General features: G+C 36.6%; 2 protein-coding genes across 2 annotated transcripts in view; both read right to left on the bottom strand.

Moving 5' to 3' along the window:
- LOC137644624 (serine-rich adhesin for platelets-like) overlaps positions 1 to 7,170 on the bottom strand; it is a 739,321-nt gene extending 732,151 nt beyond the window's left edge. The window contains exon 1 of the mRNA XM_068377577.1: positions 6,932 to 7,170. The gene's annotated coding sequence lies outside the window, so the exon portion shown is untranslated. The remainder of the gene's footprint in view (positions 1 to 6,931) is intronic.
- A 1,493-nt stretch (positions 7,171 to 8,663) lies between these two features.
- Positions 8,664 to 25,378, bottom strand: part of FASN1 (Fatty acid synthase 1) — a 22,156-nt gene continuing 5,441 nt past the window's right edge. The window contains exons 6-38 of the mRNA XM_068377053.1: positions 25,214 to 25,378; positions 24,872 to 25,103; positions 24,540 to 24,674; positions 24,304 to 24,399; positions 23,645 to 24,043; positions 23,180 to 23,416; positions 22,817 to 23,009; positions 22,376 to 22,605; positions 21,969 to 22,089; positions 21,644 to 21,818; positions 21,279 to 21,377; positions 20,861 to 21,017; positions 20,463 to 20,633; positions 19,989 to 20,196; positions 19,583 to 19,767; positions 18,930 to 19,268; positions 18,534 to 18,806; positions 17,979 to 18,169; positions 17,279 to 17,630; positions 16,746 to 16,919; positions 16,225 to 16,404; positions 15,855 to 16,053; positions 15,453 to 15,633; positions 14,771 to 15,005; positions 14,381 to 14,524; positions 13,715 to 13,883; positions 13,106 to 13,248; positions 12,068 to 12,233; positions 11,735 to 11,938; positions 11,324 to 11,595; positions 10,770 to 11,183; positions 10,404 to 10,553; positions 8,664 to 10,113 (exon numbers count right to left, since the gene is read on the bottom strand). The exon at positions 25,214 to 25,378 is cut by the window's right edge and continues 43 nt beyond it. Coding sequence (XP_068233154.1) covers positions 9,994 to 10,113; positions 10,404 to 10,553; positions 10,770 to 11,183; positions 11,324 to 11,595; positions 11,735 to 11,938; positions 12,068 to 12,233; positions 13,106 to 13,248; positions 13,715 to 13,883; positions 14,381 to 14,524; positions 14,771 to 15,005; positions 15,453 to 15,633; positions 15,855 to 16,053; positions 16,225 to 16,404; positions 16,746 to 16,919; positions 17,279 to 17,630; positions 17,979 to 18,169; positions 18,534 to 18,806; positions 18,930 to 19,268; positions 19,583 to 19,767; positions 19,989 to 20,196; positions 20,463 to 20,633; positions 20,861 to 21,017; positions 21,279 to 21,377; positions 21,644 to 21,818; positions 21,969 to 22,089; positions 22,376 to 22,605; positions 22,817 to 23,009; positions 23,180 to 23,416; positions 23,645 to 24,043; positions 24,304 to 24,399; positions 24,540 to 24,674; positions 24,872 to 25,103; positions 25,214 to 25,378 — 6,709 coding nt within the window. The 3' untranslated portion in view covers positions 8,664 to 9,993. The remainder of the gene's footprint in view (positions 10,114 to 10,403; positions 10,554 to 10,769; positions 11,184 to 11,323; positions 11,596 to 11,734; positions 11,939 to 12,067; positions 12,234 to 13,105; positions 13,249 to 13,714; positions 13,884 to 14,380; positions 14,525 to 14,770; positions 15,006 to 15,452; positions 15,634 to 15,854; positions 16,054 to 16,224; positions 16,405 to 16,745; positions 16,920 to 17,278; positions 17,631 to 17,978; positions 18,170 to 18,533; positions 18,807 to 18,929; positions 19,269 to 19,582; positions 19,768 to 19,988; positions 20,197 to 20,462; positions 20,634 to 20,860; positions 21,018 to 21,278; positions 21,378 to 21,643; positions 21,819 to 21,968; positions 22,090 to 22,375; positions 22,606 to 22,816; positions 23,010 to 23,179; positions 23,417 to 23,644; positions 24,044 to 24,303; positions 24,400 to 24,539; positions 24,675 to 24,871; positions 25,104 to 25,213) is intronic.

Below are 25,378 nucleotides of genomic sequence, written 5' to 3'. Positions count from 1 at the left end.
GGATAACAACTTTATACTTCCTGCGCACAAGCTATCCGTCCACTTTCTTTCTAGCAATGGAATTACTCTTGTATGCTCATTTGCAACTAGCTCCTCCTCCTTCCTTCCCCTACTACAAAATAAAGTTAACCATATTTGGGCATGTATGTACACTAGGGTGTGACGTAAACAGTTCTGCGACACACCCCGTTCTCTTAAGATAACTTCTCAGTTTCTTTGTAACTGTATTACGTATTGGTTGCGTGCTATGAAACCCAAGGTAATAAAGTGTAATGGCTGCAATCATGGCTATTTCGATGCTATGGCCAAGTTTCACAGCGAGTGTCACAGTAGTCCTAGTGTGGGGAATAAGGTTTTAAAAGCTCATTGTGTTATCCCTCAAAGGTTAGTGTCCCAAGTGCGATTCTGGTAAAGATTTATCTATGATTTACTTAATCATAATGTAAGGATTTATTTGCGATTCACTTTTAGTTTGTGACCTGGGAAAGGGGTTATGGGAGCTTGCCCCCTGGCTAGGTCTCTGACCTAGGAAGGTTTGTGACCTGGGAAGGCGGGATCCGGGGGGAGGTTTGCACCCCGACTAGGTCTATGACCTGGGAACTACTAGGTTAGGTTAGGTTAGGTAGTTTTATTAGGTTCTGTGAACATTTACAAATCTCAAGTGTCAAATAATCACATCTAGTCCGTTGTCAGATACCCAAAGTCACAGGATCCCACCTGTGTCCATTGGGAAGGGGGGTCCATAACGGTAGAACAGCTTATTTGCAGTGGAAAGATCAAATTCATTGAAAGCACACTATTTACGGTAATTTTGTATTGTATTACAGGGTGAAATTTCGCACAGAAAATATATGATTTCCTGTAGTAAATAACGTGATTTAACCGAATTTGACCTTCATTTCAACCGGAAACAAACAGATCAACCAACCCGACTAACTTTAAGTTGACGAATTGGTTGATGTTATTACGGATGAAATGAAGGTGAAAACCTGTTAAATCACGTTATTTACTATAGGAAATCATATATTTTCTGTGCGAAAATCACACACTGTAATACAATACAAATGTACCATATAAATATTAACACTGCTGACATATATAATATATGATGTGTTAAAATATTTAAACATAACTTGTACAACGTTGTCACTTCTCTTACGGATGTACTGAGAACGGTAACATTAGCAACGTTACCAATGATTGACAGTACTACCAACGTTGACGAATGGTACACAGAGTTACCAACGACACGATGTCATTACTAGAGGTAGAAATGCTAAATATTTCCATACGTATATCAAATAATTTTTCCATATAACTATTACACAATAAATAAAAAGTACCAAAAGGCCACAGAACCTAACAAACTCACCTAACCTTGCCTAGAAGTACCCCAGTCACAAAACACGTATAATGACTATTGAAGAATGACTTACTTTTATGAAGAAAACGTCGAAACTTGTGGGTCACGGGAGGAAGAGACTGACGGATTAACTTCTATGACTGGGATGTGGATGGATAGGGGTCATCGGGGTCTTGTGGGTCGGGGGGGTCCATTGTCTGTTGTTGTAAAGGAGGGTAGAGGCGACTGGCAGTAATGAAGAAGTGGTGGAGTAACGTATGTTCTGGATAGTAGTGGGTAAAAAAGAACCTGGAAAAATATTGCTTGAAATATTCAGTCTTCATTCCAGGTCTTTGTACCCACTCCTTCACTTCTCTCCAAGGTCTATAGATTAAGGTGGTCTTCTCAACCCCGACCAAAAATATGACTCTTCTGCGCAGGTACAGACTGTGACGTAGGCAGGACCTATGGGTGCGGCCAAGGTCTATAGTCTATTTCCACCCAAGCATACCAAAGGTCGATCACCCCTTGACCGGGCAGTTGTTTACAAGCAAACGTGGTGTACACTTCCGCCTTGCTGATTAAAGCTGTTTTATATATAACAAAATGCCCAGTAATTGTGCAGTTTTCGGATGCTTCTCATATAGAGGAAAAAGTAAGGATCTCACTTTTCATAAATTCCCTAAGGACATCATTACAAGGAAAACGTGGATTCAGCTGTGAAAACGAGATGATCTTATTAATGGGGAAAATGCTCAGATATGTAGTAAACATTTTGAAGCTGGTGCATTTGAAAGGAATTTGATGTATGAATTGCTGAATCAACCAGTGCCTCGATCTCTCATCAGAATAAAGAAAGGATCTGTACCGACGATGCATTTACCTATAACTGGACATTCACATGCATCACAAGCTAAGAAACCAGTATCGTGTATTGTTGGTTAAACATTAAGATATAAATGACGCTGTAATCAACTTACATAGATTATAATTATTGTATATCCTATTTATTATTCATCAGTAATCTGGAAATCACGGAATCAGTTGTTTTCCTCGTATAAAGTTAAAAATTTTTTTTTTATTCCATTTCGCTGTGAAAAAGTACCATTCATAAATTTTAGTTCAGATTTTTACATATTCAATAATGTCAGAAAATTCTAATCGCATTGTTCTCTATGCAAGTCCATTTTTTTTAATAATTCAATATTAATTTTAATCAGATACGTCCAGGATGGTAAGAGCCGGAGAAAAAAAAAAAAAAAAAAAAAAAAGGACTTGTAGATGAAATCCTTAGTCAAGAGAACGACGAAACAGGGAAAATTTTTGTACAAAAAGTCAAATCGGTGCCCACGATTGAAGATTTGCAACGTGTAATTGAGCAACTGGAGGAGAGATGATATCAAACGGATGCGGGAAGAATATGAGGTAAAGTGGAAATGTGAAAAAGAGCAGTGGGAAGTTAAAGAAAGCTGTTTTGCTACTGAAAGGGCTAAATGGGAAAAGGAAAAAGCTAAATGGTTGGATAATAAGGTCAAGTGGGAAAAAGAAAAGGAAAACTGGGAAAAAGAGAAAACAGCGGTGTACGTTAAGTTTAATGAGATGTATGCATCAGCAACTGCTGTAGTAAAAGCTAATTCAAAGAAATACTTTTCACCCAAACAAGTAGCGTGTCTTGTCACTGGAAGTAATATTAATACAGTACTTGGGAAGAGGATGATATCAGCAAAGCCTTTATGTTACGCAGTTTGAGTCCAAAAGCGTATAAGTTTTTAAGAGAAGAGTGGAAATTACCTTTTCCTTCTTTATCAACTTTATATCGCTGGTCAAGTAAGATAGCTGTAGAACCTGGCATTTTGGAATCGGTAATCCACTTATTAAAAATAAAATCGGAGTCATTGCTGGAACACGAGCGTCTGTGTGTAATTTCATTTGACGAGTGTAGTGTTGCACAAATTTGGAGTTACGATAAAGGCGCGAACACTTTGTATGATCCTAAATCCAAAGTACAATGCGCAATGATCAGAGGACTTACGACTTCCTGGAAACAAATTATTTATTATAATTTCGACACTAACATGAAAAAAGATCTCCTTTTTAAATTGATTATTCGGGTTGAGAAAGCTGGGTTTCCTGTAGTAGCCATGGTTAGTGACTTAGGATCAACAAATATCAGTTTGTGTAATTCCTTAGGCATTGATATAGACAATTCTGCATTTGTTAACCTGGTAGATGATAACAGAGAAATACATGTGTTTGCCGATGCACTGCACCTAATAAAACTCATTAGGAATAATTTTCTTGATCTTGGATTTGTATTGTGGGGAGATAAGTTTGCTCTTTGTGGTTCAGTCAGGGAGTTAATTATGAAAAACAAAAGAGATCTACGGACAGCACATAAACTCTCTGAAAAGCACATCAATGTTATTGGTATGCAACGCATGAATGTTAAACTAGCGGTGCAACTACTATCTGAAACATCATATAAATGCCTTCAGTACTTCGGTCTGCTTGAAGATAAGCATTGGGAAACCACAACTCAGTTTATATATCTTGTAGATACCTGGTTCGATTTTTTCAATTATCGAGTACCTCGTGATAGGAAGCAAAATGATGAATATGTAGAATTTGACACTGAAAAAGAAGCATTAGGGAAAGCGATGGAAATTGGAGGCTTACAATACGTAGGTGGTTATATAGCTCGTAAGTTTCCTGAATATGAATTCCTTGGAACTGCAGCGACGAAGGGAGATGGCACATGGATTAGTGCCATAAGTGCAAGAGATGGAAAACTAATGCAACCAAACGAAGAATTTTTGGTGCATTTAAAAACAATGGAAAAAAATGTTTCTTTGTCATCATGGGGTAAAATATCTAAAACCTGGAAAAGGAGCGACAGATAAATTGACTGATTTAATTAGCGAGTGTTTTAAAAGCAATGATATCCCATTTCCATACGAAGTGATAAAATTTTTTGCTAGATGTACATTTTTTAGAATTCGTGTTTTAAATAGGAATAATAGTTCATCAAGAAAAGCGCAGAATAAAATGAAAAAGCTCGCAACGTGATATAGAACATAACTGAAATATATATTGTGTATATATCATTATTTTATGAATTTAAACTGTCTGTTGCTCGTCAAATTTCAGTTATTTACATCATCAAATATTTGTTTGGTTGTTTGAGTGTAATAAAGTTATGTATTTGTAATCTTAATTTTATTATCCTATAAGAATAAAATATAAATCTTCGAAAAGATTGAAAAATACAAAGCAGAAAGCATGGTTCCTGTATTTTCTTATGGAAGTTCCACAGCTTACTCAGCCACGGTTAAGTCTGAGTGACGTCATCGCTCTGACCGACCCGACTCCCACCATCCGGCTACCTGCGCACTAAGGTGGCCTGAGAAGACCTCTTATATCTATAGACCTTGCTTCTCTCCAGAGACGTTCTATATTTTGAGTATGGATGGTTGGGTCTAGGGGGTCAACGAAATGTTCCGAATGATTAATAGACTTATGTTCGTAACCAATTTCCGAAAGTGAGTTGTATGCAGGCCACTTATCACTGATAATAACACTACTAGGTTTGATATACTTCTGGATGAGGGGAATTAGAGTAGCAGCATCTCTTTTAGTAGAAAGGGGGGGAATTAAAGGGATAATGAAAAATTTCTTGGATACACGTTCAATACCCCCAAAGAATCATATGGCACTTAACGGTCTACCACGGTTGTATTTAGCATTACTGTACAAAAATGAGATTCGTCTATTTCCACTGTTATTCCATCACCACCAATCGCCTCTTGATTATCAAAGAAGTATTCGGTAACCTCGGAATAGAAACTTCTCCAATCGACACTAGTTTTCGAAGATATGTCGATACCATCCATGAGGGTCTCATGGTCCGAATGATTATGCAAAAAGTGGTTGGCAAATAATATCTTCCATGGGGGTAGACGACATTTGCCCAAAAATGTACCTTTATAGGCAGTAACGGTATAACCACAACGACGTTTCTTCTTAGTTTTAGGTATGATGGATTCAGAATTGCAATAAAACACGTGAATGTCTTTCCTATAAGATAAAACAGAACGGCACTTGGGGCACTTTAAACGCTGAGGAATAACGTTGTGTGATTTAAGGAAATGCTCAACATTACCTGAAGAATCAAAAAAATCACCATGAAATTTAGCCACTGCTTTTAGGTACGGAATACTGCAGCCGCTACAAGTTTCTATAACTTCCTCCATCGCAAAATACGAAAAAAGAAACCGCACTTGGAATGTCGAACGTCTCACCAGGTCAAAGGTTACAACGGAAAAGGCATTGGAGGAAAGGATATGAACAGACCGCTCAAAGAGATAAAGGAAGTGTGGGGGGGGGTAGGGAGATATCTGAATAGGCCTAGGTTGGTGATTGGTTAAGGGAAAAACAAAGAACACTAGCGGGTAAACATGAATGAACTAAATACGGAAACTAGTCCAGAGGAAGGATTTATGGGACACAGAGGAGTGAAAAGGAAATAACCAAAGAAATAAAAAAAATATAGGAAGGTAAAATGGAATGAATGATAAATAATATTGAATGGGAATACAAAATGAGATGATTATACTGTGAATGAACTGGATAGGGAAACTAGTCCAGAGCAAGTATTTATGTGAAACCGGGAAGAGAAAAGGGAATAACCAAACAAATAAACCCAATATAGGAAGTTAAAATGGAATGAATGATAAATAATATTCAATGGGAATATAAAATGAGAAAATAATACGATAATAAAAAGAGTAATTGGGGGAGGGAAAACTTCTGCGCAGGGGAGTGATATTTGCGCAGACCGAAAACTGGTGCGAACGAACGTACGTACAAATGGGTGCTAATGTTAGCATGGAATGCTAACATTTGATCTGCATCAGGCGTTGGCAGCACTGGTTACTGTATTATTTCATGAAATAACCTTTGAAACGGCTCCTCCAAAGTATATCCACTTATACTGTTTAGTATTTTCCTACGGTTAATATACATACAAGAAGGTACTGTAATGTATAGAGAAGAAAAGGATTGTTTTACAATTATATATCGATTCCCCAGTATGTTTTCCCCACCCAAAACCCCGAGTTCCCACTTGGGGTCCCCCATTATCGGAGGATATAGATGTATATATATTTCTGAAACTATTCATTTGCGACGGGAACGAGTGTTATTTTCGAAGGGAACGTAATTTTTCCTATAAGAAAAAGTAGTTGATTTCCTGGGTTACATTGCCCTGCACTACAATGAAGCCCTACTTACAGTAATAAAAGCGGTTTTCCCTATTATAAATGTTCTCCCGTGTTGTTCTATAATTTTACCAAAACGACCTTGAAAATTATCTTATTGACATTTTTTTTCTAGGTTACATTGCCCTGTAATACACTACAATAATACCAATCAATCTATTGTCCACCAAACAAATCTTTTAATAGCCTAGCCATTATTTGTGCACAACTAATACATAATAAAAAATCTTTCAAAATTTCAAGGTAACTCTTCAACATAAGTAATTACCAATTAGACCACACTCTAATAACTCAATTGGGATTAGGTTCTTACCCTGATTACGATGGGCCAAAACTTGAGGACAAGGCCTAAACTTCGTTACACAGTGCCAGGATCAGTTTTAAGTCTAAATAACAATACAGGGAACTTTGATGGAGTATCCACATTTAACCTACACTACGAATCACATAAGATAAATTAACACTGTTTGGCAATCACATTTTTCCTACACCACTGTAACACTCCTCAGACAGATACTTCAACCAGTCACATGTAAACAAAGTCAGAGTTGCTTCGTCTGCGAACTTCCTGAGAAGAAGTGACGTCATGATAATTATGACGTCACCGTTTAACGAGACAAAGCGCCAAGGACCATAGATAGGAGAAACGTTACTCGGTTTCTAAAAGAAATGACTCTCCTGCTTGGTTCAAATCTAGATTTTTTAAAACATTTATTATTGCTTTATTCCAATGCCGTTACATTGTGATCATTAGAATCAATTTCTAATAGCCTCAGTTAATTATTTGTAAATAAAAGGAGACGATATCAAATAATCAAAATTCCATAAGGCAAAACATTGGATTTTTTTTAGAGTTCACTACTATTATTCATCTCATAAATTCAACACTATGAAGAATAATTTATCAATAATTCATGTAGGATGTTAAAAACTGTATTTATTACAGCATAGGACTATAGACTGCTCGTAAACCTGAAGTTCATCAATTATCTCTTTGAATTCAAGTCGCTCAGCAACAGGCTTCTGATTTACTCAGTGTTGGAGTTCATTCTGAGGTGAAGTGTGACTTGGGGTTGGGTTTACGAATTTTGGCTGTACAGCCTGGTGTTGGGTCTGTGAGACCATTTAGCACACAATTGCAACTGGGAGACAGACAGCTCAGCAGTTACCCTATGAACTAAAATTTAGAAGAGGTTGAACGGGAAGATGAAGAAAGGGAAAAGAAATCAAGTTGAAAGCTTAAAAGTAGGTGCAGTAGGGGTGATATTTGCTATGCAAAAATCCTTTGATAACGCCTTTTTTATAAAGGTTGCTCATGGGTGGTAAAGGTAAGGGACAGGGCAATATACTATACATATGATCAATGCCCAGGACCCTTTCCATCCAAGATTGGAACAGAGATGACCAGGGAATGACTGTTGATGACTCAGCAAGTAGACCTAAAGACTCTTCCTCCTGCCAACCGAATCCCTAGCTCACAAGGAGGTTTCAAGCGTTACAAGAAACCATCGGGCTTAAGTGGGACACAAACTCCTGATTCACAAATTGCTAGTCAAGGCCATTTCCAGTAGGCTTCCACTTCATACTGTAGGATTTATGATTTTGGGTCATGAGGGCCGGCACTGGGGCCAGTGAGATCATTCAGTCGCCATGTAGAACTAGGGAAAGACCCTACAGATGTACTATGAAGTAAACTCAAGAGGTTGGACAAGAGGGAAGAAGAGAATCATGAATGGAGCTATAGTTGAAGGCAAAAAGTTTAACTAAGGACAAAAAGAACGTTGTATAAAGAACACTAAATAATGTCCACAGTCCAGCGCGTGAGGTGTAATGAAGGCACTAAACCGCCATGGTGATACACTTCTGACTTTTCTCGTCAGTCAGGGCAATATTTCTTTCAATGGAGCTAAAATTGAATATCAAGTAGGTATTAACTTAATTCAAACCTATCTTTCAATTCAGAGCACCTTTATATTATGTTATACATGTCAAAAGTAAACTTTACTAAATAATTAATAGGGGGTTGAAAGCATGAAAAGGCTGTATAATAGTTTGATCTGTATTTATAAAGATAACGTACACAAAATAAATATTTCAATATACACATAGTATTTAGTCTATACACAAGATTTAAAAATAAACTTCACAACTAAGCTTAGTCTATATTTGTTCATAGCAGTAATGTGCAGACGGATAAAAAGAACACTAATGATAATGAAAATGTGATATTTAACATTAACCCTTTATCAATTACTAATGACTGTGTGGATGTGCTTACATCAACTGGCAAGAAAAACATTCATATTTACATCCACAACACTGGTTATATAGAGTAACCTACAATGATTTACTTTGCAACATGTAACATCTGCATTAATGCCGTTTATCGTCAATATTAAATACTTTAATTTTGCTTTATTTACATGGATTCAAGGGCAAATTAATTGCCCCACACAAATGGACTCCCATTCTACTACAGTAAATATAATTACAATTATTAACAACTTTGCATTGCTAGCATTGCTGTTCTGTGAAGGAGACAAGAACTTAAACTTTAAAAGCAACCTGCTATTAACTTCCCCACCAAAACTTATAATCAAGTATAGTCTACTTGATCCCACAATACAACCGAATGTTGTACCACAGACGGGATAGAAAGTAAAGAGGAAAATAACTAATGCCTTGGAAAAAAAAAAAAAACAGTATCTAGGCATTTTATAGCATGTCAGTGGAAATACGTTTAAGAAAATGTCAATGTCAGGTTTAAAACACCTACATAAGAATACATGGACATAGTAACGAATAAGGAGAGGCTGTCTAGCCATACCACTTATGCCAAGATACCGAATTCTATATGGATCATAAATGGCAAGTCTTTTATAAAAACATGAATCTAGCGGTGAAAATATACCTAAAGATTTCACCATAAATGCTAAGCCTTCATGTATATATTTTTAATCCTAAACACGCTAGTCGTAATTTGAGGACTAACAGCTTCATTTCTACCAATAAACTATCTTAACATTTGGCATAGAAGAGGATTTAATCCCCATAAGGCAAAACCTAACGGAAATTAAGCTAAAAATCACTTAAAGTTTGAGTCAACAACACAGACTTAACCTAGACCAACGGAGAATTTACTACTGAAACAATACAAAAACAATATACAAACATATCCAACGTATGAAACTAAACTATATCACATTTTAATTGTCTTCTATATTCTAGATTACAGAAAATATATCACAACTGTGTCATGGATTTTCCTAAAGCTCATTTGAATAAAGCTTTTTTTAGATTAAAAACCAAACTATTCTCTATTCTAGTGATACGTTTGAAATTCAGTAATCTGCTCTCAAAGGGGATTTCCATAACTTAGGAGAGCTTTTCCGTGAATGACTGAACTATGGTGGCAACCTGTTTCCCATTTTCTCCAGTAAGGAAAGATTCGTGTGAGCCGGATACTTCTTCTATTCTCAATGGACCTTCCAAAACCTGTGGAATAAATATGGTTTAATGTTTGCTGGCAAAGAGATTTTGTGAAATTTGGAAAAAAATGAATCAGATAATTTTTTAGATTCTCCCCATGTAATATATGAATCTTTATCTTGTATATTCTGATTAAGAGTAAGAAAATGTAATAAAAAATAAGAACACGACTTTTTAAACTCTTGACAAGCTTTCTTGGGGCTATAACATTTTGTCAAAAAACACCCATTTAGAGAGGAGCTCTGGACAATCAAAAGAAGAAGACAAGCTTTACTGAATATCCTGCAATGACCTACCTTTGAGAGTCCATAGTCATGACCAAGCATAGGAGCCTGTGGGTTATCTTTGGCTCGGATCAACATTGTTGAAGTTTTAACAGAATAATCTGCTACGTGCTTGTCTGCCATTATCAACCGACGGTATAACAACTCTGCAGCCTGGACAGCCTGTGATTTTTCGAGATAAATTTCATGAGTTACCAAAGTAATCAATATCAATGGTCTAGTTCATTTGTTTAGTAACATAATCTTATTCTGGTCATCTTGCAACATTAGCATGAAGTTGGTTGTAATGACTGAAAATCTAAAATATCTTGACAGTTCAAAAGTAAACTGAGACACTGTTCTGACACAAAGGAAAGAACAAGTTACAAAGTTAAGTACCTGCTGCTGCTCAGTAGGAGAAATCTCTACACCAGCTTTGGCACGACTTTCAGTTACAATGCCAGCAACATGATTCACTCTCTCTTCCCAAGATTTCATGTTCGTCAGTGTCTTCTTGAGAGACAAGGCATCCATGGAGACGAACTGCATGGCAAACACCAAGAGCACTTCTACCTGTTCTTGAACTTTAGTGTTGGATTTCTGGGAGCCTTGCCTGTCGGCGTTGGAAATGTGACGAGCTTTGTAATGATCAATGATACCAGACACATAAGACTGGGACCCATCAAGAAGGATGACGAAGGAGGGACTGCGACCTTGAGCTTCAAGCATCTTTGTCATTTCTAACGTAATCGCTGTTCCAAAGGAGTAACCTCCAAGGATGAAATCGCCAGATGGGTGAACTTCTGTCAGCTTCTGCAAATTTCAAATGCCACATAATGAATAAAACTTTAAACAATAAAAGATTTTATTGTAAGAATTTATACCTCCTTTATGCATCCGGCATTATGTCATCACATAAGTCAAATAGGATTAATGGCAAGCACCTTACTTACCTGAACCAAGAACTCTGCCAATTCAATGATGGAAGTGTGGGGAACATTTGGTGGGTATTGTAACCCATAAACAGGTCTATTAAGCTTTTCTGACACTTCTTTAAGAGGTGATGTGCTTCCCTGGATTGGTGCAGTAAAGAACAAAGGCACACCATTCCCTTCCTTCTTCAAAACACTGACAGATTCTTCAGGTATCAACGGGAGAGTCAGCCATGGTAAGGAGTTAGCATTGCTTGACTCGTGTCCTAACTTTGAGGAGTTTTTCTCTGCATCTGAGGGATGGTTAATAAAATTCACTGTATAGAATTATTCCAAACTGAAGTCCTTCCTAGTGCTAAAAAATAATAGCAAAGTTAATACGCAAAGAAATTAGTTAAAAACAAATCATAATAGGATTTCAAGAACACTCACCACCAGAGAGTTTTCCATCGCAGGAGCCACCAGAACTTTCCATTTCCTGAAGCATCTTGAGTGTAAGTTCTCTAACCTGAGCATTGGTGAGCACCAAGTCAGCTTCCCTCTCAAGAGTCTGTTTGACCTCAACGCTCATAAGAGAATCAAGGCCAAGGTCACCAAGGGTCACTTCTAAGGGAACTTTGCTCAAATCTTTAACGCCTGAAATGGAAGTTAGAGTTAAAATACTGATATGATCATTATTGTTTCGTATCAACACATTTTCTCCTTAATATCTTTACAATATGTTAAACATTCTACACGGAAACTCTATAATGATTAGAATCATACCTAGGATATTAGCCACCGACTTCACAAGAGATCCTCCTTTTCCACCGTCAGACTTCTTAGTCTTTGTGGCGAGACACACAGAAGACACTATCGGGCTAGAATTGAGCAGCAGGACATCTAGGCATTCCAAAACTGATCGGACAGACTGGGGTTTCGTCCCTCCAACCTGCAGGAATAATAAAAAAGATTTAAGAAATGAAAATTAAGAAACAATACCAATTTCAACCTAGTGTGTTTCCTTATTTCCTATTTTCACTGGGATATTTTCCCAGTTGGAGCCGGTCTTATAGGGCTTACAGTATCTTGCTTTTATGACTAGGGTTGTAACTTAGCTAGTAATAATAATAACTGAAGAATGCAATTAAAACAAGAAAATTAAGAATCAATATTAATTTCAATGATTCCCAAAGATACAATCAAGAAGTTCAGAAAAAAAAAAAAACTGTTTAAGATGGTATAACAAGAAAGATGTTTGTTTAGTTATTTAAGGAGTTAATGACCAAGAAAGGCAACTCATTCGCCTTAAGTTTATATTCTATTCTGAGTATCCTATGATCAATTGTATATTTTTCTCCGGGGTTTGTCACTGATGCACTAATGACTTAACCAACCAGGTTATCTGTGAGTCTTGATAGTTTTGTTTCAATTCAGTTTTAAATTAGAATCTTGAGCAGGGTATCGACAACTTATTACAAAAAGTATTTCCCTTCTAGGTAGTACAACCTACTACCCTGCCACCCATTGAGATACTATTGCTAAAGAGTTATTGGGTCCTTTGACAGGACAGATAGTACTACATTGATCCTTCTCTGGTTACAGCTTTACACATTCTCCTCTCTCCTCATACACCTGACTACTTTAAGATAACCAAAACAATCCTTCACTGAAGAGGTTAACTTTCCCTTTAGATATTTATTTCAGATGTAGAGTGAATTCGTTATACTAAGCTAAATATGATTCATAATCTGATTGTATGATTATAAGGAACTGGTCATGTCTTACAAGAAGATTTTGAATAACATTTAAAACGAAACTTACCTCAATATCACCCAAAGTATCAGCAAGCACGCCCACTTCTCCCACACCACCCCACTGGATAGCCACACCTGGGAGTCCAAGGCGAACTCTTTCCTCTACTACCCTTTCGCTGACACTGTTGGCCCAACCATAATTTGTCTGACCTGCAATACATATTCAAAATCAGTTTTAAACCTTCATTAAAAACATCCTGAAATTTTGGTCTTTTAGGTAGATAAGACACCATTGGCCCAACTATAATTTGTCTGTGCTACAAAATTAAAAATCAGTTTTAAGTATTTATTAAAAGTATCTTGCAAGTCTGGACAAATCTTATAGGTAGACGAGATATTTTTATGTCTTTTATTCTTCATCTAAAGAAATGCTTAACCATTATCTAATGTAATCTAATCAATAAGGATTAATGAATTAAATATGGAGGTTACCATTTGGGGTAAAAGGGGTGAAAACTTACAGAATTTTCTTAAAGATTATTTCCAACAAGAAAAAATAAATACTGAACTAATGAAAAGGAAATACCATAAGAATTACTAACAATGAAGGCTCATTTAAAAAAGTACTTTACGGCAGATTTAATCATTCGCAATATAGAAAAATATTACCACCTACCAGCATTTCCTTTTCCACAAGCAACACTAGAGAAGGCTACCCAGAGATGAAGATCGGGACAACATGTGCGAGAAGCAATGTCAACGGCCCTGGCACCATCACCTTTCACATGGTTAACAGCATAAAAGGTCTCGGGTGTTTGATTCTCGAAAAGAGCATCTTTAAGCACCTGTATGGATGTAAACAAGATAAATTACAGTCAAGTTAAGCAGTGAGAAATTCTAAAAATTCATTTTTAAGTACAGTACTGCATTTGACAAATCCTTCTTATAAGAGAATCTCTTTTTATCAAGATATGCAGATAAACATTCTGCAAACCTAGTTTCAAGAATAATTGAAGATCAATTGGTGCTATGGAATATTATGCAGTTACTAAAGTGTGGACTTAAGTTCCCAGTCAAATGGATGATTCAGTGTAACTCCAAAATTCAAGCTTAGTGCATTTCTGTTGAGCATGTTCACACAAGTCTGGTTCCATAGTTTATGTTACTTATCTGTTTATCATTTTTATACATCCGAATATACTCTTTACTCTCTCTCTCTTTTACATTCTATTCTTTTTTCTCGCCTGTTTTCCTTGTTAGGGCCCTTGGGCTTGTAGCAAAGTATGGTTGCACCTCGGTTAGTAGCAACAGTAAAAAGGATAAATGGAAATCCAATACTCACAACAGCCAGATGGAATATGCCACCAACGGGTCCTTCTTTGGAGGCTTCCTTCAAAAGGGTAGTTGCTCCCTCTACTGTAGATGCATCTTGGGTCAAAACGCGAACATTTATGCCAGATTCTGTCCACCGGCGAATACATAAGGCCTAAAGAAAACAATTTACAGGACTTGTAAGTTTTTTAACAAGATTGACAGAAAATAAGCCCCTTAACAACGACAAATTATAGTAAGTTATGATTTTTCACAAGAATTAATCTTGTAAAATGAAAAAGTTTAAGTTTCAGTATCATCTAAACTCTATAGCATATAATTTGATTCAAGTGGTAGTCTTGTATAATAAGTACTGAATATTTTTGTATAACTCCTGTAACAGTTGTCTTGGGAAATTTACCTGATAACCAGTAGTTATTCCACGACGAGAGGTCAAAACTATTTTCTTAGCTCCACGATTGATCAACCACCCAGCTAGCTCCAGACCAAGGCCTCCCATTCCACCAGTGATAACATAAACCATCTTCGAAAAAGCAGTCATGCGTGGAACTGCCTCGACCTTGGTATTGTTGGCGTTATTCTCAGGCTTTACCTCCAAAACAACTTTACCAATATGCTTTCCAGTCGCCATATACCTGTTGAAGTACAATAATTTAGTAATTTCCTCAAACTTCCGTTCCCTGATTTTTAAAATAAAGTCTACCAAACATTTACTTCATGTTATTACATTATCATACATATCTGTAACACACAGTACAATATTATCTATCTTTCTCTTGAAATCATAGTCACCTCAGGAAAATTGGTACTGAATTCTACTTCTATACATAACATGCCTTGATTTGATTTGTTAAGACATTAGTCCTATCTAAATATATAAGATACTAAATAAGAGATACTTTATAGTTTTAAGACATATTACGTCAATCTGGTAATACCAAAAATTTAGTTTTAAGACATTTAGGTATATCTGTTTTAGATCATTCTGCTTAAAAGAAAAAAAAAAAAGGTTTCAAGTCAATTTAGATCCATCTGGTAATACCAAAAATGACGTACAAAAATATGAATTGAATGCAGCCTACCTAAAGGCATCTTCAACACTGTCCTTGGTGAAGACTGTCAGTGGTAAGGGTCTCACTACTCCTGTATCCAAACCATCTTTTAGCAGCACGTTCAGACGCCTCCTTTCCTCAGGAGTGCCATCAAATAATGCATCAAGAAGAATTCCATGGAAGGTCACATTTTTCAAGAATACAGCCATGCCTGAAGGAAAGAGGTCAAATTCACTCAGGGATTTTAATGTATTATGCCCTTATATTTCTAATACGAGCAAGTTAGCTAGTTATGATTGGGGTTGATTTTTATGAAGAGATTGGCAGTATCAACAATTGGAACATATAAATGCACTATAAATTTCCTGAAAAGAGTCCTTGAAATACAAGACAAACAGTCTGTCTTTACAGAATTTTGATAATCCAGCTCACCTAGGGCTGTGTTGTTGGAGAGATCGGCCTTGCCAATCTCAAGGAAGCGACCATGCTCTCTCAAACATCTGACAGACGCTTGCAGCAGCTCCCCAGCTAATGAATTGAGAACTACATTCACTCCACGACCTCCAGTACGCTCTAGCACATCATACTCGAAGCTGTTGTCTCGGGAATTGGCAAAGTTTTCATCCTTGAGCTGAATATGGAAAAATATATCACAATGAAAATACAGTATGTATATTTATATATAAGTAATATTTATATACACGAGCATAATGTTCATCATAAAATATTGTCATACAATCTCAAAACTATACAGAATAAACTTATATCAGAAGGAAAGTTTAGACAAAACCAATTTACTTACCTGTGGGAACCTTTCCTGGAGAACTTTCTTCTTCTTTTCACTGCTCACTGTTGTGAAGACAGTGCAGGAGTGGGCCAAAGCAATGCTGATGGCAGCTTGTCCAACTCCACCTGATCCAGCATGGATAAGCACACTCTCTCCTTTTTGTAATCCACCTCTCACAACCAGTGCATAATAAGCCTGATCAAGAAGATTTTTTCATATTAGTCATAACTGTTCTTGACTAACGTTATTATGTTATTGTTCTTCAAGAATTTGATGAAAAAATAGGCTACATATACCTTTTTAAGCTAAGCAAATTGATGAATAAGAATAATAAGTTACCACTGATAATTTTGCATTTCATGTGGCATTGATCAAGTGAATTTGTCCTGTAGTGTAGCACTGTCTTTAAAAGAGGTCAGATTGATTTTATAAAATAATCTATGGAAAAAAAGCTACACAAATATATGGAAATCATAATAAAATTAAACAAACTGATGTACAGAAATTAGAGTTACAACAGGGGCTTTTGTACTTACTGTAGCATAAACAACAGGGACAGTGGCAGCATCTTTCAGTGACCAAGCTGATGGAACTTTCCATGTGAGCAAAGGATCTGCTTTGACTGTGGTAGCCAGACCACCTGCAGCAACCAATCCCATGACACGCTCTCCTTTGCAGGTGCCAGCGAACTCCAATCCAAGGATGCATTCCTGTATGTAATACATTCACTTTATTTCTAACAGAAAACCTCTAGGGATAAGTCAATCCCTATCACAAAGCTGCTAAAAACCATAATAAAGTACAGTAAAAAAAAAATTCTATGGAAAAATAAGTATTCTCTAAATAATCATATGAATGTGGTTATAGTATTATTTTCTGTATCTACCTATTAATCTACCTGTATAGTTGAATACCGTTGAACGTGTCTGGAATTCAGTATACTGTACAATATTAAGCACAATTTACTATATTTGCAATTTGACTGAGGTTATCGTTAGTTTTTCTAGCAACTTTATATATATATATATATATATATATATATATATATATATATATACTAGTTAGTTACCTTAGTAGCTAGATCTCCAGGTAGGGCATCTGGTGGCAACTTTCCAGTAGCCAGCATAACATCCCTGAAGTTCAGTGGGGCATAATGAACATCACAGACAAGAAGCTCCTGACTGGATTTGGAGAGCACCTCTTGTGATTCAGGTGCAGGGGCTTCATACCAAGTGAGTGAGGCCAAGTCTCCTCTGGTTGCAACATTCAACAGAGCATGAGCTGCTGGCTTGGGCAAAAGGGGTGGAAGGGCCAGGTGCCTGTATGTTCCCCATTCACCATTGCTGTAAACATTGATGGCCAAATCTCGAGCCGCGACTTCGGCGTCCAGTGTGGCTTTCTTTCCAGGAACAAATAAACATCTGGAAAAAATAAGTAAGTTAATATTAAGATCTATTTTAATGCTGTTACTGTTCTTAATATATTTTATTTTAATTGTTCATTACTTCTCTTGTAGTTTATAGTATTTCCTTATTGCCTTTCCGCACTTGGTTATTTTTCCCTGTTGGAGCCCCTTGGTTTATAGAATCTTGATTTTGCAACTAGGGCTGTAGCTTAGCTTGTAATAATAATAATAATAATAATAATAATAATAATAATAATAATAATAATAATGATAAATAATAATAATAAAAATATTCGGTATTTACTGAGATAAATAGACTCTACAATATAATGTCAATATATAAGAAACAATAACTAAACTTTACCTGATTTTCTCTCCTTCAGGTTCTCTTCTCAAACAATTAACAAATCCAATAATGCCTGATGTAGGTTCACCTGAGCTTACAAGCCAAAGTTTAGACTCGTCTGATAGTTTTTCCTTCAAGATGGGTACCCACGAGAAGTCTGTATCATCACTAGGAATTTCAAGTATTTCATAGGGTTCCTCGGTTTTCCTCTGTTGATCATAAGACAATTCATGATAATGGCTTTCAAAAAATATTGGCCTCCAAAACTATTGGCTTTCAAAAACATTGGCCTTCGAAAATATTGTCTTTCAAAAATATTGGCCTTCATAAATATTGGCTTTCAAATACATTAGCTTTCAAAGACATGGAGATATTAAAAAACAAAAATCTTTGCCTTTTCAAACTTAAAGAATCTTTTAAAATCAAAATACTGTATAATATTTCTTACTTTTTCAAACCTAGCTCTTGTTTATCTGCATTCATAAACCCCTCAAAATGTAATGGAGTATGGAATAAAACATTGCAAGTAATTAGACAATACAGTAATCACAGTAGAAGAAAATTCATCTTTACCTTGAGAAGCACCAGACCGAATTTTGTGATGGAGGCTATGATCTCAAAATCTGCCGCTGTGAGTGACGCGACAGCGCTCTCATCTCTTGCAATGATAAATGCCTTTTCATTGAGCTTTTCTAGCACATCACTGTCAACTGCTTGATGAACAATCAGCAAGTTGGTAGAGGACAGATTAGAGGTTATGTCCTCCTTCATATTGACGCCAGAGTTTTGAAGTATTTCTTGGTCCTCGGTGCTTAGCTTGAAAGATGTGTGAAGAGTATAGTCCACCTGTTAAGATTTAAAAGTGAATTACCATAAAGTACTTTCTAAAACATTCCTTATAATCAATGATGTAAATGTTTTGTAATATATTCACGTAAAAACTCTCTCTTATATAAATCATATTATTACCTTTAGCTGTGGGTGTAGATCAACAGATGTAATGGCATCAAGAGCAAGGACATTCTCTGATAACTCTGCTTCATGTGATGAAGATGTTTTGCTCTCTGTAATTTTCAGTGTGTGAGCCAAAGCATTCTCGACAACAATGTCAACCAGGATGCCTAAGGCTGCCTGTTTAGACAGATTTGAAGACAAACAATGACTTTCTTGCACATTAAGAGGCACAAATTCATTTGTCTGTAATAGAGGCTGATCCGGTGTTGGTCTTCTGGGTGCCAAAGAGGCTTTTAAACCTTGGAAGACTACTCCATGGGATGCTGTTGCTCCAATGAGAGGATTATGGCAAACCTGCAATGCGTGGAAAGTTTGAGAAATTATACAATTAGGTAATTTCTAACAATAACATTTAAGGGACACTAAATCTCTAAACAAAACTTATGCAAACTAAGTTCATACAAAAGCAAATAATCAACTCATACTAAAAAAAGAAAAAGAATAGAATCTTAATATTTAGGAACAATGACATTACTTAACATTACTTAGCATCATGTAATAATAGTGGTAATACTTTTTATGACATCCTATATTATTTACAACAAAGGTTTATCATAACTTATATAATCCAACAACCTTAAAAAAAACAAAAGATAACAATATCATACAGGCACTATACTGGTCTCCTCTTCTTTGTTGATGCTAGAGTAGAAGGACTCAGGGTCAACAGTGATCTTTCTGATTCTTGTCGGCAGCATAAGACTACGATATTTGGATCCGATCAATGAGAATTGCAGGAAAGTGTCCAAGAATGACACCCAGTTATCTTTCCACATCAAAGAACCTTGGGTTCCTAAAAAAATATTAAAATTGATTAATTGACAAATATACTTTGATTGCAAATCTCTATTTTCCAAACATTTAGATTGTAACTTTCAGCTACAAAATATTATCATATACATCTGTAATTACCACTGTAATTATAGCTATAGACTGTCTGTATGCAAACTTCAAAACCATCTACTCAGAAGAGATTTGAATTATCTTTAGAATTTTAATATATACTAAACTTACCATTGATGTCTGTCTCCTCAATTCCTTGGAAAATTCCTTTGTACTGATATCCTCTGAGGCGGAGTTCCCTGTAGACATCCCTTTTACAGAGCGTTTTGTCATTATTACCCTCTCCCTTCTTCATGTAGCTCTTCAAGGATTTCTCATTGGACTGTTCAACTCCAAGCTGGATGCATCCTGATGCTGCAACTGAGTCGCTCACAACGACCTAGTTTAAACATTTACAAATTTTATGTGAAAAAAATAAATACAATAAGAAATCTAGAAAATATTTTGTTAACAGAGACTTTGCACGAAAATATACAAATTATTATGCATGTAACGTTCTTACAACGTGCTTGGAAGCAGATTGCTCGGGCCTTGTGCCCGGACGGGGGCTCTTAAAATCTTACAAATGACGAAGCCGAAGCTTTTCAAGTCTAAGTGACATTGATACAGAATACAGTATGGACTGCAGAATGAAGCAACTATTACCTCGAATTCTCCTTTGGCCTGAAGTATTCTGACAGTGAGGGTAGTGATATTAGATGATGATGAGGAAGAAGACAAGACCGTTGCCTGGTGGAGTTTGACGTCAGTGAATGTGACTGCAGTCTCTTCCCACTGAAGACCTTTCAGTCTGCACAGGGCTTGCCATGCCAAAACCTGATAATCAAAAGCAAGCAATCTTTAATTCAGTACAAAAGAAATAGAATTTAAAAATTCAAAATACTAGCAACACTGAACCTGAGATTACAATCCTGGTAAGTAATGTATTAAAAACTTCAATATAGAGCATATGATTTAGTTACCAAGAGAGAGAGAGAGAGAGAGAGAGAGAGAGAGAGAGAGAGAGAGAGAGAGAGAGAGAGAGAGAGACTAATATTACACACCATGTATCCAGTGGCAGGGAAGATGACACGGCCATCAATCGTATGACCTTCCAAATACTGATGAGCATCTGATTCAAGATCAACTTTGACTTCGTATTCTGAACCCGAAGGCGTTGTGCTGAAGCGAGCTACTTCCCATTCTTGATTATGGTCCCATCTGAGTGATAGACGCAAGAAATAAATTATTTCATACATCATATCTGCCCACAGTTGCAGTATAGTTGTATCCATTGTGCATACAATATGACAATCTAGTAATCTCACCAAAGTGATAATATCTTTAGTATCTAATCTCATTTGATGATTGTACATTATGCAGGTCCATAAATAACGTTGAAAAGTATATAAAATATAAATAATCAAGATATAACTTTGGTTAACAGTAATCTTTGAATTTCTGAATAGACATGTTACTAACTTTATGCAGCTGGCAATAGATGGCGTATAAGATGGCACAGGGACGGGTGATGTTGGATATAGAGCCCCAATATCTAAATTCACTCCATTCATACAGATCCTGTGGAGAGTTTTATACTTGTTACAATATTTCATCACATCAAGACCAATTGTGATTATGTACAACACTGACAAACATTTGCAGGTACTAAATATAATACTAAAAGTGTTACAATAAATAAAAACTCTACAACAGCTATAGCAAAACTATAATTTCATAGTTATTACCATTATAAAATTACTGTTATCATAGAAATAGTATGATAATGAAAAAAAAATACAGTATATTGATTATTAAATTACAGTAGGCCTACATTCTCTACTTACTTTCCAAGAGCCTCCAGGAAATGAACCAAGGGACACTTTGCATCCTTTCTGATGAGGGCAATAGGACTAACTGAAGGGAAGGCTCTTCTGAGGATAGCCTGTAGAAGGCCGTGTGGAGCTACTTCGACTATTACGGCATCTTGTGGAACTTTCGCAAGTGCCTCAGCAAACAGGACTGAAATTATTTACAAGTTTTTATTACATCTTTGAAGTAACACAAGTTTAAATGTGTTCATAAAGTTTTGTTAGGTCATCAGGCATCTAAAGTGTTGAATGTACTAAAACAAAAGTACAGCAAAAGGAAAATCTGTAAAGTTGTCCTTACCTGGTGAAAGTAAGTTGTTCACAAGATACTGTGCTGAAGCATCTCTGGCAGTTGACAATTTTTCCTCGGGTACAGATGTGCTCACCCATTTATCAGACCGGGCTAAAGCTTTTGGAATAATCTGAGAAAAGATAAGAATAAGAGCCAAATGTAACTGATAGTCTAGAGCTCCTAAATCATATATAATACTTAGATAATACATTATATAATATCTATAAACATAAAATCATAATACAAAGAGAGTAAAATTTGGCACTGAGAAGTAATAGTATTACAAATACTGTTATGAATTTCTGTGGGCTATTAAGCTTTCTTTATGGTCATATTTCATAACAGAATGCTCTAAATATTCAAAATCTGGAAAATAACAAGGAAAACATCTCAAAACTGCAATGGACTAATGCTACCTTCTGCAACTCTTCTAGCAGACGTGGAGCAGCAGCTCTCAGAGATGGATGATGGAAGGCAACGCCTTCAGATCTAACTGCTCTACAGAAAATGCCTTCAGTTGTCAACTCTTCAATGATGGAATCAATGGCTTCTTTAGGTCCCGATATTGTTACAGAATCGTGGGCATTATGACAAGCTACGATCACACCATCCCGACATCTCTTTTCAGCTTCTTCTGCACTTAAGCCTGTTGAAGAGATTTTATGAATACTTAAGGTAATTTATCAAATGGTATGTTTAGAAATGAAAATGAATTTTTTCATGTTGAATTCAATCCTTTCAAACACATATTGACATTCACTGAATTGTTTTAATACTGTCATCTGATGAATGTTACAAGAATAATCATCTGACAAACCTAAATCATACGGCTCAAAAAATGCTATGTTTTTGCATACCTACGGCAGCCATACCACCCGGTGGTAGAGTGGCCTCCTGCACTGCTCTTCCCCTCCAGTAAGCAGCTAGAACAGTTTGTTCAGCAGTAAGTGTCCCATCGGCATATGCGCATCCAAGTTCTCCTACACTATGCCCCACCATTCCAGACACTTCATGAATACCAACTTGACGCAACAATTCCATCAGCCCAACCTGTAAAAAAGGGTTTCCCATGATTTTGTCTTTTCACCGGTATGTACTATAGATTGCCCCGTCTCATTACCTGCGAACATTATAATGATTTTGTGACAGAATAACTGAATCTATTTCTAAAAGGTTATTTGGAAAATAAGACAAGTTTTAAAAAATGTATAAGTCCTCACCTGCATAGCTGCAATACAGGAGAAACTAGCTGCAGTAGAAGCCATAGCAGCAGGATCACTGCTCGTTAGGACTTCCATGAGGTCAAGGCCAAGGGGTTTCACTGCAGCATGGCATCTCCTGATGGCAGCAGCAAAGGTTGGGAGTCGCAAGAGTGCTTTTCCGCACTCAGTCCATTGTGAGCCCATTCCAGAGAAAACAAGCCACAGTGGACGCCCAAGATTTTGAATTCTAGAAGCCTAAAAAAATAAAATAATACATGAGAAATCAGGATATCTCAAGTGAATCTCAATCATGATATAAAAAAACTAAGCTGGAATCATATAAAATTAGCATAAATACTGTAGAATTATTTCAAAGCATCTTTCTTTTACTACTTTTAAGTCAAATTACAGTTAAAAACTCAGTCAGTAATTATAAGAATTACAAACTAAAAATTTGTATGTAATGGATAAATGTTATCTTACCTGCGCAGCAGTGTGGTCAACACCAGAGACAACAAAGCCTCGAGCTGGATACGAGTTAACTGGCATATCTACAAGTTTGTCTAACAGACCACACAACTCTGGTGTGGCCTTTTTCTTCATATCTTCCAAAAAGGATGTTACAGCTTCTTCAGTACGTCCAGATGCAACAATCAGCCTAGGAAGGGTATTACTTGATCCGGAATTTGTGGAAGCTTCATTGCTTCCTTCAACCGTAGGGAAAGCAGGGCATACCCTTGGGGATGTTGGAATAAGAAGAGAGGAGGACGAAACTTCACCAACGTTGGCAGACCGCAGTAGGACATGTACATTCGCACCTCCAAAACCGAAGCTGTTGATAGCTGCAAAGCCTCCAGTCCATGGAGTGTTTTCAGAGACCACCTTTGAATTAAAAGTACAATTTTATTGATAATGACAGACAAACTGGTTAATATAAGAAAATTCAGAGTGAATAGAATTTTGAATAATATATGCAGGTAACAGTTAGTTAATAAATTTCAGTGTTAACAGCTTACAATTGAACTTTTGGGATTTGCCCCAGTAGTACCTTAAAATTGGTTTTATAAGTTCAGTAAAGATTAATAATTTCAGGTTACATAATTATAAAGTAAAAGTTAGAAGAACAAATCACAAAGCTTTACCTTAATACGACCATCGACAAGAGCAGGTATTTCTGGGTTAGGTTTTGAAAAGTGAAGATTTCTTGGGATTTCTCCTCTCTGCATTGCTAGCAGGACCTGTATATAACATAAGACAGATAATAAAAACAATAGCCTACAATTAATGTGATCATTAAATTAGGAAGATATCAAACATATCTTTAAACAGATTTATCAAGATAAATGCTACAAGGGGGAAATTGAAAATTAATGAATACCTTAACGATAGAGCAGAGTCCTGAGGCTGGCTCTGAGTGTCCCATATTTGATTTAACAGACCCAAGCAACAGTGGCTCTGTACGTCCTTGGCAAAACACTTCAGCAAGGGCATTCACTTCTTGAGGATCACCCACCTTGAAAAAGAGGAAATTAACGTCATAAAAGTGCCGTTCCAGCAGTTACCAATTTTCAAAAATAATGATAAGAAATCCTAATAAAGTCAACTGAAATAAAATGAAGGATGTGGGTAATGCTTACCACACATAGTGGTATTACAGGCTTAGACTTCATACTACGCTTTATAGGAGTAGATATTACCCCTAAAATTTACCTTTGTTCCAGTTCCGTGAGCTTCAACATAAGATACATCTGCAGGAGACACTCCAGATAGAGAATAAACTTCCTGGAGGAGTTCGCGTTGCACAGCTCCAGAGGGAAATGTGATGCCCTCACCTTTGTTGCCATCTGTATTGGCACGGGCATGAACAACATGGGCATATACTCTGCGGGCTTGCGAGGACCGTTGGAGGTAAACTACAGCTATGGCTTCACTTCGTACGTAACTGAAAAGGAGATCATACACATTACAGATGACTAATTTCTTAAGAGTCAACAGTCTTCTTATCTTAGGGTCATAAACTGAACAAGCTCATTAAAATTGAAGAGTTCTTACCCATTTCCAGAGGCATCAAAAGACTTGCATTTTCCATCTTTGGCCAACATGTTGAGTGCATTGAACTGCAAGGCATTTTGAGGTTTGAGTGTCAGGTTGGAGCCCCCCACGATAGCAGCTTCGATCTCGCCCTCGGTTATAGCTTTCCAGGCATTCTGGAATGCC

Source organism: Palaemon carinicauda, chromosome 7, assembly GCF_036898095.1.
Source record: "Palaemon carinicauda isolate YSFRI2023 chromosome 7, ASM3689809v2, whole genome shotgun sequence".
In the NCBI taxonomy this organism is placed as follows: domain Eukaryota; kingdom Metazoa; phylum Arthropoda; class Malacostraca; order Decapoda; family Palaemonidae; genus Palaemon; species Palaemon carinicauda.
Note: the sequence above shows the minus strand (reverse complement) of the source record. Positions and strands in the feature narration are given on the sequence as shown.